General features: G+C 37.8%; 3 protein-coding genes and 1 long non-coding RNA gene across 4 annotated transcripts in view; all 4 read right to left on the minus strand.

Annotated features, from left to right (window-relative positions):
- Positions 1-18579, minus strand: part of LOC145479891 (uncharacterized) — a 296755-nt gene that overhangs the window by 121492 nt on the left and 156684 nt on the right. The window lies entirely within an intron of this gene.
- The window catches only part of LOC145479725 (uncharacterized), a 181358-nt gene that overhangs the window by 28238 nt on the left and 134541 nt on the right, over positions 1-18579 (minus strand). The window lies entirely within an intron of this gene.
- Positions 1094-3773, minus strand: LOC145460124 (zinc finger CCHC domain-containing protein 24-like). The gene is made up of 2 exons (XM_081444859.1): positions 2921-3773; positions 1094-1675 (listed from the first exon to the last, which is right to left on the minus strand). The coding sequence occupies exons 1-2, from the start codon at positions 2933-2935 to the stop codon at positions 1412-1414; spliced, it is 279 nt and encodes a 92-aa protein (XP_081300985.1). The 5' UTR covers positions 2936-3773; the 3' UTR covers positions 1094-1411.
- On the minus strand, positions 3862-18322 carry LOC145503448 (peptidyl-prolyl cis-trans isomerase B-like). The gene is made up of 6 exons (XM_081482908.1): positions 18103-18322; positions 16091-16204; positions 15444-15504; positions 9065-9097; positions 5590-5774; positions 3862-4063 (listed from the first exon to the last, which is right to left on the minus strand). Exons 1-6 carry the CDS (start codon positions 18235-18237, stop codon positions 3935-3937), a joined length of 657 nt encoding a protein of 218 aa, XP_081339034.1. The 5' UTR covers positions 18238-18322; the 3' UTR covers positions 3862-3934.

The raw sequence follows: 18579 nt of genomic DNA on the forward strand, positions 1-18579 counted from the left end.
TTTCCCGTTCTGTCATATACCTATTTAAGAAAGCGTTCCCTAGCTTTCCTTCCGTTTCGGAATTTCACGGAACTTGCTATAAATTACCATATCCTGTTTAAATGAATCTTTTATCGTGCACAAGGCAAGCAAGGATCCAATATTGATTAAATTGTATGAGTACCAAACTGCTTCAGGACCTTCAGGCTTTTAAGATATATTTTACAGCGGTTTCTGGGTGCTCCAAGCAAACGAAGAAAGCGAATGCTTGAGCAAAACCGTCAATAACGAAAACAAACTGTAATAAAAATGTTACTCAACTGTCACGCAGACTTTAAAATCCGGCATCCCAATGACCCGCTAGAATGGTTTTACAAAAGACACCAAGTATACAGACAACTAGTACAGAAAATATTCACGATACTTCTGAGTGACCTTTGTCCACGTTAACATACCGAGAAGAGCGACTCTACGCTGTTATGGTTCATGACTGGCTTTGGTGGTGTCAACAGACATAAAGGAAAGGCTAAAGACTTCTGAAGGTGACAAAAAAGTTACAGCAAAAACGTGTTCTCTGCAATTGGCCGATCAAGGTTAATTAAACTATCAGTCAGAGGCTGAATTGCCATAAAGTTCCAAAAAGAGCACAGCTTATAAACGAATTATTGGATCTTACTTACCCTGCAAGCACTTGGTAGGAGAAACCAACTAAAACCAACTACGTGGGAGAAACCAACTGCTCAGGGTACATCTTACTAGAAAAATTACTCGCTTCAACATTCCAATCTATTACTGAAAACTAGTTTATAATCAAAAAGAAAAATGACCACAAAATATATGACACGTACAGAGTACCTTACTGGATACACTTACATATTCCTGAAGTGTTTTGGGTTTGTCATCGTACAACTCGATAGAAAATGAAAGCGGCTTAAGTTTTAAGGATTATATGGACTTGGAATGGACAGAGTATCTTTAGGTGATCAACAAAAAAACAGTCGGTAACCTCATACGATTTCGTACGATATTGAATTCAATTGAGTTTACAATATTGTTCAAAAGAAAGTAACTCTACCAATGGAGTTAATTGACATAAGAGTATACCCAATTTGTTGTAATTGTTTAACATCTTGTTAACAAATGAAGTGTATGTAGATCTAGCTTAGCTGAATCAATTTTTTTTTGCTGCCATTTACTTGACCATGGCGGTGGCCAACCAGAAAGTTCTTGCTACTTTGGCCACCGCTCACATATAAATTTTATTTAAGGCTTTATATTTCTTAACTTTTTTTTACTATTTTCATTACTTTAGCTATAAAATGTATCTAAATGCCCTATATAGTGTAAATAACGAACTGAATTGAATACCACACTTGAGAAAAAACTCGAAACCAAAGCGGGGCAGTCACTAATTCTGCCCATCAACTGTTCCTTAGTGATACCGATCTCGATCTCCACAGAAGTGACCAAGCCTCTTGCATTTCTCGCACAAGTGTTGCGGGTGTCTTTTAGAAGCATCCCCGGCGTCCAGTCCCTCAGGTTTTTCCAAGGGACGCTGTGTGTGCGGATACACAACGATGTTACAATTCTGACATTGTTGACCAGTGTTGGCCCAACTATTGGCGCTCATCCAGCCGCGGTTACACTCCGGACATCTGTATTCACCAAAACAACGCCGTCCTCCCTGATATGGTGTCTGCCGTGCAACAGCAATGGTATCATTCGTTAGAATTGTCACGACAATGCTTTAGTGCCTTTGCGCAGTCTATTTTCTTAGCAGCTAGGCGGGGGTATGATGCAAATTATCTGCTGAGACACTCTCTCCTTTTAGACCCCTTCTCGCTCTAAGGGGCATTAGGGTAATCGGGGCAAGATTGCAAAGAAACAAAACGGCAAAAGAGACGTTTTTCTTCATATTTCCGTTCTGAGTTTAATTATCGAAAAGAAACTTTTACTGTAAGTAGGGAAAACCCTTTCCTACGTTGACTAGCGTTTGAGTCAATTGAGCAAGGCATTAGTCTACTTATCAGTGACTTATCAGAGTATCGGAGATGTTATTTTTGTGACTTGATCAAAATATTTGGTTTTAACCCTAAAAAAATTCCTACGCCCACAACAACCACTCGATCGGTTCAAATACGCTGGTAAACCTAGAAAAGCGGTTTCTCCATCTACAGTATATGTTTCGTCTCCAAATGTGAAATCAGAACGGAAATATAAAGAAAAACGTATGTTTTACAGCATGGTTGCCTCTTAGTAAATTTGCCCTGATTACCCATAATGCCCCTCAGAGCCTGAAGGGGTCTTTGAACCTGGAATACTTTTCAGATCCATTTTCCCGGCTACATTTCCCGACAAACAGATTTGTACTAGAACTCTGTTGAACCCAATGTGGCTACGTCTTAGCGGTGTCATCTGAACACTGGACATTCCTGCTACGCCGAGTCTTTGACAAGTACCCCTCCAGCAAACATACTTGTATCGTCTAGAGAAATACATTTCGCTTGTAAGCTGGCTCTCTTTCAGACAGTTGTTTTGGTCGGTTTCGTCAAGGAACTAATTAAGGTTCAACGAATAACCGAAACCAACTACAGCTTTACCATAAATGTTCAAGATATTTTCTTCGCTTCATAATAGCAGATTGCTGTAGTATACTGTACATTACCGATTAATGAATTTCATACTCTGTTCACAAACTATATAATCTAAATATCGTTTAAATTTTGCCTAAAAAACAGAACTTATTTCAAGAGAACGACACAAAAGGAAATGTTCTCCACATAGATCGAAACATTTTGACTCTGTCAGTGAACGTATGTTAAAACAAAGTGAAATCGTTTCAGTGTTTCTTTCTCTTTCTCAACTCAAGAGCCAGCTAAACGTATTGAAAAGGCGGCCAGAAACAAGACCGCCGGCAAAAAATCGCTCCCTCAACACGTACCTTTCCACTCGACATGCTTTCACTGTAAATACTAATTCCAAGTTGTGAAAATGATCAAGTGAAGGCGAAAAAGCTTGCACCAGGAAAAGAGATTTTGCATTGAATTTCGTCAACTAAATACGAGTATGTCTTGACTAGTCTCCTGAAGGGCCTAATTAACCAATCAGAAACTGTTTCGTGACATGAATTTTTAACAGGTAAATGAACTGTCCTATCGGTGACAAGTCCCAAATTTCTTAGAAAGCCCTGACAATTCTAAGAAAAGTTCACAGGTCATTGGAGGTATTTATGCATTCGCTTTTGCCCGCTGAATACGAATATGTCACGACACTGAATTCTCTTGAACATAGCAATTAACTAATCAGAAACTTTTTCGTGAATGAATGGTGAACAGCTACATGAACTGTCCTATCGACGAAAAGAAGTCCCAAATTTCTTAAAGGCCCTGATGATTCCAGGAAAGTTTCACTGATTTGTGAGGCTACAATGGGCGACCAAAGTATGACACAAACATAGCCACTAAAACTCGTCTCTTTTTGTCGTTATGTCGTATTGTCGCTAGTGTTAACGATTAATCAGTTGAATTAAAATGACAGCAAGGAAGTTGCTTTTCAATTCATCAAGTACGTGACGTCACCGAACAAAGGCAGATTCCAGGACAAAGCCGGTGCTTATTTCTGTATGCCGTTCCCACATTGTAAAACTTTGAAGTTTATGTTTCCATGAAGAAAAACGCGAGAACATTGTTAGTTGTACACTGTCCATTTCTGAAACTGAGTGTGTATATTCAGTGCCGCCTCGCTATGTCTGCGGTGAAGAACTGAGTAAGATAACTATTTCTCTTGTATTGGAATTATAAACTGTTCATTCCTAGCGCCATTACGGATGAACCGCGCTACGTTATGCGCGTTCCGTGGGAATATAAATAGAAATCAGCCAAATCAAATATATATGACTTTTTTTTATTAAAACCCCATGAATTACAAAACAGACAGTTGGTCGGACAAATGGTTCCTATTCACTAGATTCCTTATCGACGTTGAAAGGTTTGTCTACTTGTAAAACTCCACAGTCTGCGATCTTTACGTCTTTCTTTGGGGTGCTTCCATCCACATCCACTTCTTGAATCTTCTTCACCAAATCCTACAAAGAGGATAGTTAAAAAACACAATATCGTCTGTCCATAATATTCGCTTTGATTTAAAAAGGCTAAAAATGGTTAAAAAGTGAAAAAAAAAAAAAAAAAAAAAAACACCGAACGTTTTCGACACTCGCTGATGACCTAGTGTCAAAACGTTCGGTATTTTTTTACTTTTTAACCATTTTTAGCCTTGTAAATAGAAATTATTTTTACAATATCATCTAGTGTTGTGTTTTACAGGACAACTGTTCAGACAGAGGGAAGCAATAGAAAACTAGAGAAGTGACTTAATAAGCCTCAGAAAAAAAAACTTACCGGTATTCAGTCATCTGAAATATGTGAGATTGTGGGTTTTACCTCAAATCTCGGATGATAAAATCTTTGCAATACAGTGAAACGACACTCATTAGTGTCCCCTTAATATAGGGTGTCCGCTCAAAACAGGTTCTAATATATTTTGCAATAATAGTTAATTATTAACTCTTTTGTAACACAGTGTAAGGTCAAAGACTGCACATAACAGTGTCATTTCAATTCAATTCAATTTTAATTTAAACTCACACACACATCAGTTTTACAGAGGTGTCAGAAAAAAATAGAATGTATATAAATAAATGCAAATTATATAGAGAAGATGATAAATAGCATTAACGAAATAAATCAAAATTGTGATTAAACATAGAGTGTCAAAAAGAGAAAAAAAAGGAGATAAAGGTAGACAAATAGTTTTAACACAACGTTGACTTGGTTGAGTCCAGTCAGTCAATGCTTCAATCGGGAATAATCTACTTAGCTTAAAGGAGGCTAAGCTGAACTTTTAGAAGTAAAAAGCCCTTGAAGTATCCGCTTATTGCAGATTTTGCGCAACAAAATGGCTTAATATTGGTGTCCGCGTCCGCTTAACAGAGGTGTCCGCTGAATGCAATTTTATTTTACAGTAGATGCGGGAAGAAAATTTAGGGACTCAAGTTGGTGTCCACTTAATAGAGGGTGTCCGCTTAATATGGGTCCGCTTAATACAGGTATCACTGTAATAACAGCATGGAATATGTTCCAAAGGGCTTACATTTACATCCTTCTCTAAGCTATGTTCAGAGACGTTCGCAGTTCGTTTGTGTGCTTTATATCGTCTCCACGCGGTGCCAAAAAAGAGAACACTCACTCTTAGTCACTCTCGGTCACTCTCAGTCACTCAGTAGTACTGTAACGAACTTGATATGCGCTTCATATCATATCGTTACATTATGAAGTGACGTAGATGTACCCGCCGAACATTTTTTAAATGCAAACTTCTTTCCAACAGAAATAAGTCCAAACATTTTGAACGTAAAATTGCTTCCCATAATAAGTTCCCTTCTCGCCGGAAAATAAACCAACCAAAAAGTGTTTCAACAAAGTCATAACCCTCTCAAAGTCAGTATGTAGCGCCTGAAAACCTTGAAATCGTATGTAGTATGTGGCATTGAATGTCCCGAGACTGAAACCGTAGGGTTAACATTGTAAAACGAACATTGAATACTGAACTCACCATGCCCTCAAGAACTTTACCAAACACAACATGCTTGCCATCCAGCCAGCTTGTTTTTACAGTTGTAATAAAGAACTGTGAACCATTGGTATCTTTACCAGCATTAGCCATACTCAGCCAGCCAGGACCATAGTGCTTGAGCTTGAAATTTTCATCTTCAAATCTTTCCCCGTAAATGCTTTTACCTGGAATGGATAATGATCATTCTTGCAATATTTTCAAGGGATTTCAGAAATTTGATTGCTAGGGCCTGAAGCAACTGAATTAAAGGCTACAAAGTGACTTGATAGGGGCCAGTTGTTGAAATCCAGGCCAGCACAATGTAAGAAACAAACTATAACTCTTGTTTACATTCATTTCACACAATACACACTTAAACCCTGTATTTTTGTCACCTTGCTTTCGCTGACCTCTTTTCTCACATCAGATGCCATTTCTTTCTTTGTCTGCTGATTACTTATGAAAGTTCTCAATTTCTAACCAGGAACAATCCTGTACTTGGGTTGAATAGTTATCCAAAATGGGCAGAAATTGTTGCATAGGCAAATAAAATTGCCATCACTTTTAAAATTTAAAGCCATTTCAATTGGAAAATGCAGTGCTTAAATGCCTTCTATTTAAGGTGACAACAGCTGTGACTGTTAGGGTCTGAGTGTTGTTCTGACCAAGGATGACCCTAATGTAAAGTAAGAGTTTGTATGGAGATAAAGCAACTGGAGTATAACTTCAGTTTGTATGGTGATTAAGAGCTGAAATTGAAATCGATCAATGGATAATTTAACGAATAAAGGCTATTAAACATTACTTGGTGCCATTTCTTCACATCATGGGGTGTTTAAATGTGATTTGAGCGAATTTTGGTTAGTTACACTCCAGTGTTATAATACATCAGGGTACTCACTCACTCACTCACTCACTCATGCCCCTTACGCCTAGGTGGCATGTAGAACAGCAACGTGCTCCCTCCACCTCTGCCGGTCCCTTGCCATAAGCTTGATGCCTCCCCAGGTCTTCCCCATCTCCTTGATTTCTTTCTCCACTGTCCGTCACCACGTGATCTTGCCCCTCTTGCGTTTCCCTTCTGGCGTCCAATGTAAAGCAGTTTTCGCAATGGAAGCTTCTTGATGGGTGACATGGCCAATCCACCTCCAGCGTCTCTTCATCAGGATGGTAGCCATTGGTTCAGTTCCACACCGTTCAAAGAGATCTTTATTTGAGATGACATTACGCCAGAAGATACGTAGGATACGCCGAAGGCTCTTGGTGTGAAATTGGAGAGTTTTGATAAATCGTTCTCTGTTAAGCGCCAACATTCTGAACCATACAGGAGAGTTGTGAGGACACAGCTGTGATAGAGTTTCAGCTTGGTACGAGTACTGTAAGTGGAGGAGCGCCATACCTTATTCATCATGTTGAGCGAGTTTCTGGCCTTGTTGAGACGGCTTTGGAGATAGGTAAATCTGTCTGTGTAAGGAAGTTCTTCATTATCAATCTGGACTGGTCGTGTGTTGGTAGTATTCTGTGCCATAATTTCGGTGTTCTTGCTGCTAATGTCAAGGCCAACTTCCTCTTCAAAGGTGTTAAAGGGACACAGTCAGCTAGAGCACATGCGCATTAGATACCATTTCATAGTTAATTTGCATATCACAGAGACGCGATCTATACTGTTTTCAATCAAATATGATAAAAATAATATCATACGATGAGCAAAAGCACACTCAAAAACAGGCTTTTCAGTAAACGATTGGAAATCAAGCAAAACACTGCGAAGATTGAAGCGGATTTCTGGATGTAGTTTGATTTCAGGTTGAGGTGAACTTTTTTCCAAGTGAGAAAACTAGTGTCCAGGTGAGTGCGGTCCCAAAGCTGACTGTGTCCCTTTAAGGCGTTGTGTCTTCTCTTGAATGTGCGTGTGGGTGTGTGATAGTAAGGCTAGATCATCAGCGTAATCCAAGTCTTCCAAGTAGGAAAAGGGTGTCCATCTGATGCCCCTGATCTGATTCTCAGTGGTGCGCCGCATGATCCAGTCCACTACAAGGTTGAAAAGCAATGTGGACATGACACAACCCTGTCTGACACCAGTGTGGACTTCAAATAAGATGTCACCGTCACCAACACAGCACGTAAAGTTGTCATAGAAGCTTTTGATGATCTCAGTAAGTTGGGAGGGGATTCCATACGCTCGTAATATCTTCCAGAGGCGGTGCCGGTGTATGCTGTCGAAGGTCTTGGTAAAATCTACAAAGTTCACATAGAGTTCGCTGCCATTCGGTACTCTGTTCAATGATATTTCTCAGCGTGAAGATATGATCAATACAACCCCTTCCTCTCCCGAAACCCGCGAGAACAGGCAGGACAACAGGATACATTGTACTTTTAACCCATTGACTCCTGGAGCTTTTTGCCAAAAAGGCATTTTTTGGACATTTTGGAGATTTTCAGGCTGGATATGGGCCAAATTAGCTCCAATCTACTCAAAAAGGCATTTGCAACATGACAGCTGCCTTTCTTCCCACTAGCATCGTCTTTTACGATATTTTTGCTCGGGCATGCGCAGAAATCAAAATTTTGGACGAGAAAGTGACCTACGTCTTTAGTATTTTCGATTTTTTAAATTTTTTTTTCGCCTTTCCTTTTTCTCCTTTTCTTTTCTTTTTGCTGCAGTGATTGACCTTCTACTGAGCTTGCTTCCAGTTTAAAACAAAAGCATCACGTGTAGTGGCAGGAAATTTTGCTCTAAGTTTTTCACTCAACTTTTTGAGCATTATTGTGCATATCTCAGGCTCCATTGGGCCGATCACTCTGATCTGGGTATCATTGGAAAGATCTTTTCCTCCTGCAGAAGTTGAGCATAGATGATGGCAATTTTGGTCAAAGGTGATGACGTCAGAAGTGGAAGAAAGGCCAAGGTTCGTTACAGCCGGTTACGGCCGGCACAGGAGTAAATGGGTTAAAAACACTCCAAGATGAGAAGAAATGACACCAAACAATGTTTAAAGAGTGTTTATTCACTGAAATACCCATACATTGATCGATTTTAAATCAAAAAGATTAAACGTTCCAAATCTCCATACAAACTCTAACAATACACTTGGGTAACCTGTGGTTCCGACAAGGTTAAACCCTGCTATTTTGGACTCTCAGGGGAAACAAGAAATAGTTTGAAATAGCAGGAGTTTGAAATAGCCAAAAGTAAATGACTGAAGGGCAGATCCAAGGGTAAAGGTTTTCAGTTTGAAATAAAAAAGGAAGTGGAAATAACCAAGTTCAAATTAGTGGAGTTTCACATCATTCGCACCATTCTGGTACTTTAATTACGGTTCTTTGAAAGAAGCATTCTTGTTTGGTTACTACATTACAGGACATGGGTACAACCATGCAACAATGAGACGTTGAAGAAGAGGGTAAAGGGTATCACAGATTACTCTTTCACTGTTTGTTTGTATTTTCAGTTATCAAACAGAGTAATTTTTACCTCCAGTTCCATCTCCTCTTGTGAAATCTCCTCCTACAAAAAAATCCAGTAATGCACATGTAGCTCAGTAATGTTACAACATCTACACTAGTTTTTGAAGCTCTGTGCTTGTACTGTATCTATTTTAAAGCAGAAATAAGAGATTGAAAATCAATTTAAGCTGCAATGGCGAGGTAAAATGTTGTTTGCGCACGGCACAAATCATAGTAAAGGTGTTCTCATTCTTTTCAATGAAAACCTCCAAACTGATATCAAGTACGTGCTGGGGGATAGCGAGGGCCGATATATCTTTGTGGAAGCACTCGTTCAAGATACACCTTTCATTCTCGTAAAGTTATATGCACCGACGAGCAATCAGGGGCAATGTGTTTTCTTTGATGGTGTTGCTAATACTCTAGAAAATTTGGTTCTGGACCATAACTGCCAAATCATTATTGGTGGCGACTTTAACAGCCATCTCGACCCGAATCTTGGTAATTTAGGAGGAAGAATGGAGTCCAAGCCATCTGTTGAAAAAATCAATGAGATAATGACAGCAAATGACCTCATCGACATTTGGAGAATTCGTAATCCTGAAAAAAAGTAATTTACTTGGATGCAGAAAAAACCCTTAGTAAGACGACGCTTGGATTACTGGCTCGTTAGCACGGAAATTCAAGATGATTTAACCGAAACAAATATAATTCCTGCCATTAAGTCGGATCACTAGGCAATTACTCTAACGCTTAATAGTTTAGATAAACAAAAATTTGGTCTTTCTTATTGGAAATTCAACTCTAGCCTTTTAGAGGACGCTTCTTATATTCAACTCATCTCTTCGAATTATCCTGAATGGCTTGACGAATTCAAAGATGTTAATGACAAACGGGTCTTATGGGACTTAATTAAGTACAGAATTAGACAAGTATCAATTAAATACAACAAGCAAAAAGCTAGAGAGCGCAGAGCCCGTCTTGCGACAGCTGAACAGAAAGTTAAGCAATTCGATTTGTCGTGTAATAGTGATCCTTCAGAAAAAAATATGTGCGACCTTGATGCTGCGAAATATGAATATGAACTATTATTCGACTATATTGTGCGCGGCAACATAGTGAGATCTAGAATCAATTGGTATGAAAAAGGCGAAAAAAATTCGAAATATTTCCTTAATCTAGAGAACTCAAGATCCAGTCAAGCTACCATCCGCCGGCTTTTTGATTCTAAAGGAAGAATAACGGTTAAACCACAATCCATAATGAATGAACCAAGAGATTATTACCAGAACTTATACAGCAAGCAAGATTCTGACTTAAATGAAGAACTGTGTTCAACTTTTTTAGACTACAAGATTCCGATTCTTAGTGAAGAGTCAATGATGGCTTGTGAAGGAAAGCTTTCGCTCGTGGAATGTTATGAAGCTCTGCAAATGTTTTCAAATGGTAAGGCTCCCGGTAACGATGGTCTTACGGCCGACTTTTACAAAGGTTTCTGGAACTTATTAGGTCATCAACTCACTGATGCCTTAAATTACTCCTACGAGCATGGTGAATTATCTAATTCACAAAAACAAGCTATTATTAGATTGATCGGCAAGAAAGACAGAGACAGGAGATACATTAAGAATTGGCGACCAATCTCCCTTTTAACTGTCGACGTTAAGATCGCCTCGAAGACCCGTGCTATACGCTTAGCAAACGTTTTACCAGAGATTATACAAGTTGATCAATACGCTTATGTCAAAGGCAGAATGATATTTGATTCGGTTCGCACAATTGACGACATCATGGAATACACCAAAATTAAACATATACCTGGACTTATAGTTGCATTTCATTTCGAAAAAGCCTTTGACTCACTAAGTTGGTCTTTTCTTTTCAAAGCATTAAATTCGTTCAATTTTGGTAAATCGTTCATTTCATGGGTTTCCGTTTTATACTGCAATATATCAAGCTGCATTCTAAACAATGGTTTTTCAACCCAAATGTTTGAGGTATGCAGAAGCGTAAGACAGGGCGATCCGCTGTCAGCGTACCTTTTCATTATTGCCCTTGAACTTTTGCTAATTAATATTCGGCACGACAACAACATAAGAGGAATTATGTGGAAAACAGGGAAATTAAATTAACAGCCTTTGCCGATGACCTGACGACATTTTTACAAGGTGTTCAGTCCTTTGAACGCCTTTCCATCACGCTAGATAGATTTGGTATCTGCTCTGGTTTGAAGTTGAATACTGAGAAAACTGAAGCCCTGTGGCTTGGGAGAAACCATTACAACCCCCCACACATCAACATTGAGAAAATTAACAAACCTATGAAAATTCTAGGCGTCTATTTCACCTATGATTTGCGCAAAAGACAGGAACTAAATTTCGAAGAAATATTAAAATCGCTATCGAAAACTTTGAAAAGATGGGAATGGAGACACCTCACTTTATATGGGAAAATTCAAATTGTGAAGACATTTGTCATACCCAAGTTTATGTTTCGTGCATCTCTCATTTCCCTTACAAAAAAATATTATTAAGTTAATCGATTCTACTATTTATAGCTTCATTTGGAAAGGTAAGAATAAGATTACGCGCCTTGCTCTCATAAGCGACTATAAAAATGGCGGATTGAGAATGCCTCACATTCAGACAATGATCGATACGCAACGTATTATGTGTCTTAGGAAATATACTGAAGATTATATTAGCCCTTGGAAGCAAATACTCTACTTTTTTCTGAAAGATTACGGTGGTAAGTTTCTCTTGCATTGCAAATTCAGTGTTGCTGACTTGCCTAGCTGTCTTCCAAATTTCTATAGGGAATGTTTCGAAGTCTGGTGCAATCTATCCGTAAAACCCATTTTGTCCCGTGAACAAGCCTTAAATCAACTCTTATGGAATAACCAATTCCTCCGCATCGGTGGTAAACCTATTTTCAACAAGACGCTCTTCTCAAAAGGTCTCATATCTCTTGCTAATATCTTAACAAATACTGGTAGCCTTAAACCTTGGACCTTTTTCAAGGCAGAAAGGCTAAATTTTAATGATTATTTGTTACTGTTTGGTCTCTTCAATTCCATTCCTCTCACATGGAAAAAGCTCATCAACTACAAAGACGACACTTCAGCTGACACTTCAGCTGACTCTTGGAATATCATGCTCAGCTACACTCTTTACTTAAAAGATAGTACTCTTGCTCTTGATTCAATCACCTCGAAATTGTATTGGAAACTTATAGAAATTATTCAGGTCTATCCTTCAGCACGGCATAAATTTAGTACCTTGTTTCAGAATAGTGGTGATCTTAATTGGGAAGTGATCTATTAAATTTCTCATGTTGTCACGCTTGACACTAAAACAAGAGTTTTTCAGTATAAATTACTAACTCGAATAATTTATACCAACAAATCCTTATACAAAATGAAAATGATTGATTCACCCCTCTGCACTTTTTGCAAAATTTCAGATGAATCTCTCAAGCATCTTTTTTGTAGGTGTGATTTCATTGTAGCATTCTGGATGTCTGTTGTCCTTTGACTTAAATCCTTGCACATTGCTATCGATTCTCTAAACAACTGTGACATAATTTTTGGATTGACGCAAAAAGGGTCTCACTGGTTGCTTTTAAATCATATTATCATCACTGGAAAGTTACTTATTTACCACAGTCGTCTGAAGAATATTTTACCATCATTGCGTTATCTCATGATAAAATTAGATCACATAGAATCCACTGAACGATCTATAGCCATAAAGAACAAACGACTTAAAATCCATGAAGGAAAGTGGAAGCCTCTCATTAATTAGAGACACTTATTTGTATATTTTTTACTGAATATTTATTGTATAGGCACTTTTTTCTGTATTGTTAGAAAACTTATGTGGTGTTGTAAGCGTTGTAAACCTTATTTATTTATTTCCGTTTCGGGTGTTACGTATAAGTAGTGTGAAGTAGTGTGAAGTAGTGTGAAGTAGTGTAGTATACAATGTGAATGTAAAAGTAGTATGTAAAGTAATCAAGTAAATTACCATGTAGTGTAGAAGTGTGTGGTAGTGTAATATACAATGTAGGTGTAACTTAATGAATGCAATGTAATTATAAAAATAAATAAATAAATAAAAATAACAAAATAACAAAATAACAAAAAAGAAATAACAACTTAAAGGTCAACCTCGGTTCCAGGCTCTCTCTCCTCTACATCCCTTGATTGTTGGAAGGAAGACCCTGGTTGCGGCTGGTCACGTGACCACCTGTGACACAAACTTTTCCACGGGGGTAGAGTCAATAAATAATTTTTGTCGATCTCAACTGAAGCAAAAGAAAGGCGATCGCTGGTCATCGCTATATTAAACCACACATGGGCAAATACGCCTTTGAAATTGTCCAATCTTATTCTAAGCTTCACACAGGTCAAATGAAATACTGGTATATTTACCTATATCCAGCATATTCAAGTATTAATCTGATTTCAATTCCAGCCGATCGAATTACTAAGAAGTGAAACTGTTTCACTGTTTTATGTTTCCTGAATTAACCTCATGGCACATTGTTCGTTATATAAAACGATGTTTTATTTACCATTTTGCAAAATATAATTCTTGACTATGCCAGGGAACTGTGTTTAAATGTCTGTCTAAATATAAACTTACATAAACCTGATCGATGCAAATGAAGAATGTAATATAAGTGTGGGAGTAATAACAAAACTGTAAATCATTTTGCATTGCTGTAAATCAAATACAAGTCAGAATACTGGGCTAATCAGCCGTGTGACAGAAATACTTTTTATCATCCATAATACAGCACAAAGAAGAAAATAAAAAACCTCCTAATTCAAAGATTCACCAAACTGATCCACCAGTTTCATTTCGATTCGGTACGTGACATTTTACATGTGCTGACTGTCAAAAAGTTTGAGCTCCATTCAGTTGCCAAATTTCTTTGTGAACAAAAGTCTTCTATATTTTGGAGACCGCAGATATAATGTAGCATTCTTCATCGCCAAAATTCCACATCAAACCCCAATAAAGCGGGTAGGTTTTGAAACCCACAAAGTTTGCAACAGCAACAATCAAAACACTCTGCCACCTCTCCCACCCAACAGACTTTTTTTACCACCCAGATTCTGGGTGGTCACATGACCAGCTGCGACCAAGGTCTTTCTTCCAACAACCAAGGGAGGCAGAGGAGAGAGAGCCTGGGAATGAGCTTGCTTTAAAGGTCTGTTCACATTTCTGTATTCAACATTCAACACTTTGTCCACACTTCAACCCAATATTTCCTCTTTCCAGACTTAAAAAAAACAAACAATCAGATTACCCAACATAAAGATGCAGCTGGGATGTACAGTAACTAGGCTGCAATACTGACACACAACATATCAGTAATGTTAAGTGGTTGGGTGGAGAGTTACTGTTTTTGAGATTCTACAATTATACATTTTGACTGTTGTGAAAATTATATGAATATTCAACCAGCCATCAAAGATCCTACACTTAGCAGCTGGAAAAAAAATCCAGACTTTTCCTCCATTTTCTAGTCTTTACATCTATTTTCTGTTCTTTTTCCAGGCCTGAAAAATCAGTTTGCAGATTTCCATACTTTCCAAGAATTCCAGACTGTGTGCAAACCCTGCAGCTTGACCAGCTGCACATAATTAATGAAATTTGTGTAGCTACTTTTAATCAGGCACTTTCACTGAGGGGACCCTCACAGACATAACACTGTTTGCACATAGCCCATTTTGGGTATTTCTGATACTTATGATATTCTGATATACTAAATCACTGTAGTATCATTTGTTGGTGTAAAATGGCACAAGAATTGAATTAATTCATTATCTAGAATAGCAGTAATAAAATATGAGTGAAGTACACTGATTTCAAACTTTGATACTCTTTGAATGTATTGCATTGTGAAGTACCAACGCTCCTTGTTTTGCTTCATAAAATAGGGAGCTTCAAATAGCAGAGAAAATTATTTTACATAGCATGGAGCTTGTACCAGTTTGGGTGAAATGCACATGGAAACTACGTAATTCATTGATAGTTTCCTGGAGAATTTGAAAAAAAAAATTGAAAAATACATGCTGCTCAGGGACAGGATGAAAATCTTCTACTTTCTACTGAATTAAATAGCACTCATCAATGAAAGTCATTTTAGCCAGGGGAATGGATCTGTAAATTAATGTTGTTACAAAAGGAATGTAAGGAAGCAATGGATTTTATTTTTAATAGCATTAATTCTCGCATGGGGCATCTTAAAATTTAACTACAGATGAAATAGAACTCAAAAATGCAATCTAACAAGTTCTTTGAAAATTATCTTTACAGCAAGTTTACTGACTTGAAAAACATATTTATATTGATAATAATATTTTGCCTTACATTCTCAGGTTTTCAGCTGCTTACCTTGAATCATAAAGTCTTTGATTACCCTGTGAAATTTACTTCCCTTGTAGCCAAATCCTTTCTGAAAGTGGTAAAAATGTTAAACTTAGGTTATTGTTCATGTATCAATCAGGCATGCCATAGTATTTTTGATGATGATGATGATTGTGGTCCTTGTGATCATACGGAAAAATAACTAAGGTAAGAATTAAAGCGGTGGAGGCACCAGGCAAATTCACTGGCTGTGAGAACAATCATTTGCCTGCCTGGTTTGACCATCTTCAGGAAATTAAAAAAAAATTAGTTCAAAAATATTTGTCTGTCTGTAAAAACCAGTTACCTTCTGAATGGGAACCTGGTTGAAACCCTTGAAAAGAATAACTGGCACAAAGTTTAAGTGACATTGAGCCAGGTCAAAAGTTCAAACATCATTCAAATTTCAAACATCATATAACTTGAAAAGAACAATTCATTCTCTATCACACGGTCTGAAGTTATGATACATTGCGTGAACCCACACAAAGTCACAGTTACAACATGGCCGCTCAGGACATTACAAGACACAACACCACACAAAAACTTTATTTATACATCGTAACTATTAGCATGCAGGTACAGCTGTAGTCCAGATCAGTGCTGAATATAAACTCCTTACATTATAGTCTTACCTCTCCTGATGCCAAAGTAGCAAAATTCTTTGTTGTTTTAGGTACAGTTTTCCCAAACAGACCGATTACAACTCTTCCTAACTTTTCATCTCCATGTGTGATGTCAAAGAAAACCTGCATTAAAAATATAATCATGGATATTAACCCATTGACACCTGTGCCGGCCATAACCAGCTGAGATGAGCATTGGCCTTTGTTCCGCTTCTGACGTCATCACCTTTGACCAAAATTGGCATCACTTATACTCAAGTTCTGCAAGAGGAAAAGATCTTTCCAATGATACCCAGATTGCAGTGAGTGGGCAATTGAGCCTAAAATATACATTAAAATGCTTAGAAATTGGAGTGAAAAACCAGGAGCAAATTTCCCTCAACTACACTTGGCTACTCCGTGGTAAGAATTTTCTGTCTCGATGATGCTATTCTTGGAAATTCTTGAACTGGAAGCAAGCCCAACTGTAGCAAACAGATAAGAAGGAGAAAAAGGAGAGACAAAATATATATTAAAAAAAAAAGAAAAGCCTAGAAAGATGTGGGTCACTTTCTTGTCCAAAAATCACAAAATTTTGATTTCTGTACATGCCCGAGCAAAAATATCCTAAAAATCAATGCTAGTGGAAAGAAAGACATGCAGCTGTCATATTGCAAATGCCTCTTTGAGTAGATTGGAACTAATTTGGTTCAAATCCAGACTGAAAATGTCCAAAAAATGCATTTTTGCCAGAAAGCTCCAGGTGTCAATGGGTTAAATAAATCCCAATCACATGATACTAACAGATTTTCATAAGCTCTACACAAGTTATTTATTTTTCTAAGGACTTTCCAGTTGCAGTGGTCACATGTCTGAAACTTTTGAAAAGGGGTGTACACAAAACCTGGACCTCCCTTCTGGATCCCTGAATTTTTCTGTGAATAAATAAAACCTAAAAATACAATACACATATATGTGCCACATACCACTGCTTCCTTCCTTCCATTCAGCATTTAGCTCTAAAGAAGATGCTCCCCTTTACACAACACATTTCTGAGATTTCACTTAGAATTTACAAGGGAGAGCAGAAAAATGTTTTGGCAATCAGCTACTTGGACAATTTCCACAAATCTTATCATTTTCAGGTGCATGGACTCTTGCCATTATTTTGTTTTCTGCCATCATCCCATCATCATCATTTGTGTGATGTTTCTATTAAGCTCCACTCAAGATCGCTCTAGTTATTTCACAATACAAACGTCTCATCAATACATATTTAAATCGCATGACCAGTCAATCAATAACTGATAATGATAACTGTGCAATTTGTTTCCAGTCAATTTCTCTCCAACTGACCAACAGAATCTATATCGGGCTTCAAGTATTTTCTTTTTGAAGTAACTCTGGATACATGACTGTGCGAAAGAAAAACTTGATTGCAAGTGAAGTAACTTTGCATTCAAAATTTATATTTCAAAAATTCAAGCTTAAATACCTATTTAGCCTATGAAGACCTCTAGAATTAATTTGACTGCAGTATGAAGAAATATAAAATGTCAATATGTTCCCATCCCTTCCCCCCTCCCCTCAGTGGAGGGAGTCATCCGTTGCCTGCCACTTCCCTCAAAGAAATCACGGAAACGATAAATACCAGAAGGACTTACAGGGAAGTCCTCCTAGTATAGTTTTTACTGTTTTTAGGAATATATAATTAAAGCATTAAAGCATTTAAGTCATGATAAGAGACATTAACAATAGCCAGTGAAAGGATGCATACCGAGATAAGCTTTTTATACGCTAAAATATGACTCGTCACAGGTACAGTATATCCTATCTACAAATCATTGACGCCTACAAAGATCATTGAACGCGTTCAGCGATAGAGCCACTCAGCACGAGGAATCTATCAAATCAACTACAAATAAACTTTAAGGAAGAAAAACTAAGAAGGCCTACCGCTATAAGCTTCCTACACCAACTGATCAATGAACAAGCGCTTCTTAGAAACATCAAATATGGAATGAGCTTTGTAATAAACCAACCTTTTCCGTAACTAAAGGACCTTTCTTCGTTTTTCCAGCTTGAGAATCGTCGGGTAGAAGAAGGAAAACCAAGGTGCAAATAGCAAAAGCAATAACTAAGGTAATTTTCATTATCTTGCGAGCTCGAAAAGACATTCAATCAGTCTCAGTAACAGATAAAGACACGTCCTTATACTACCAGAAGGAATGATCCTTTGCGCGGGTTCGACTTCAACCGGAAGTCACTTTGGCTCACAATCTTCTCCAATGTCATTCCCAGAGCCCTCGTTACCCTTGTAACGAGCACTCTGGGAACGTGATTCGATCTTCTCAGACAATAATAGAGGGTTTCTAAAAGGTTTTCTTGGTATTAGTCAAGGATGCTTTTTATGTGCAGACTCAGGTGGCCGACTCAGGGTAAATACTTCATGAGTGGTCACAAATGAAAAACAGAGTCTGACTGTGATTGACTGTGATGAATGCAACAGATGAATGTTT

Source organism: Orbicella franksi, chromosome 1, assembly GCF_964199315.1.
Source record: "Orbicella franksi chromosome 1, jaOrbFran1.1, whole genome shotgun sequence".
Taxonomy (NCBI): Eukaryota; Metazoa; Cnidaria; class Anthozoa; order Scleractinia; family Merulinidae; genus Orbicella; species Orbicella franksi.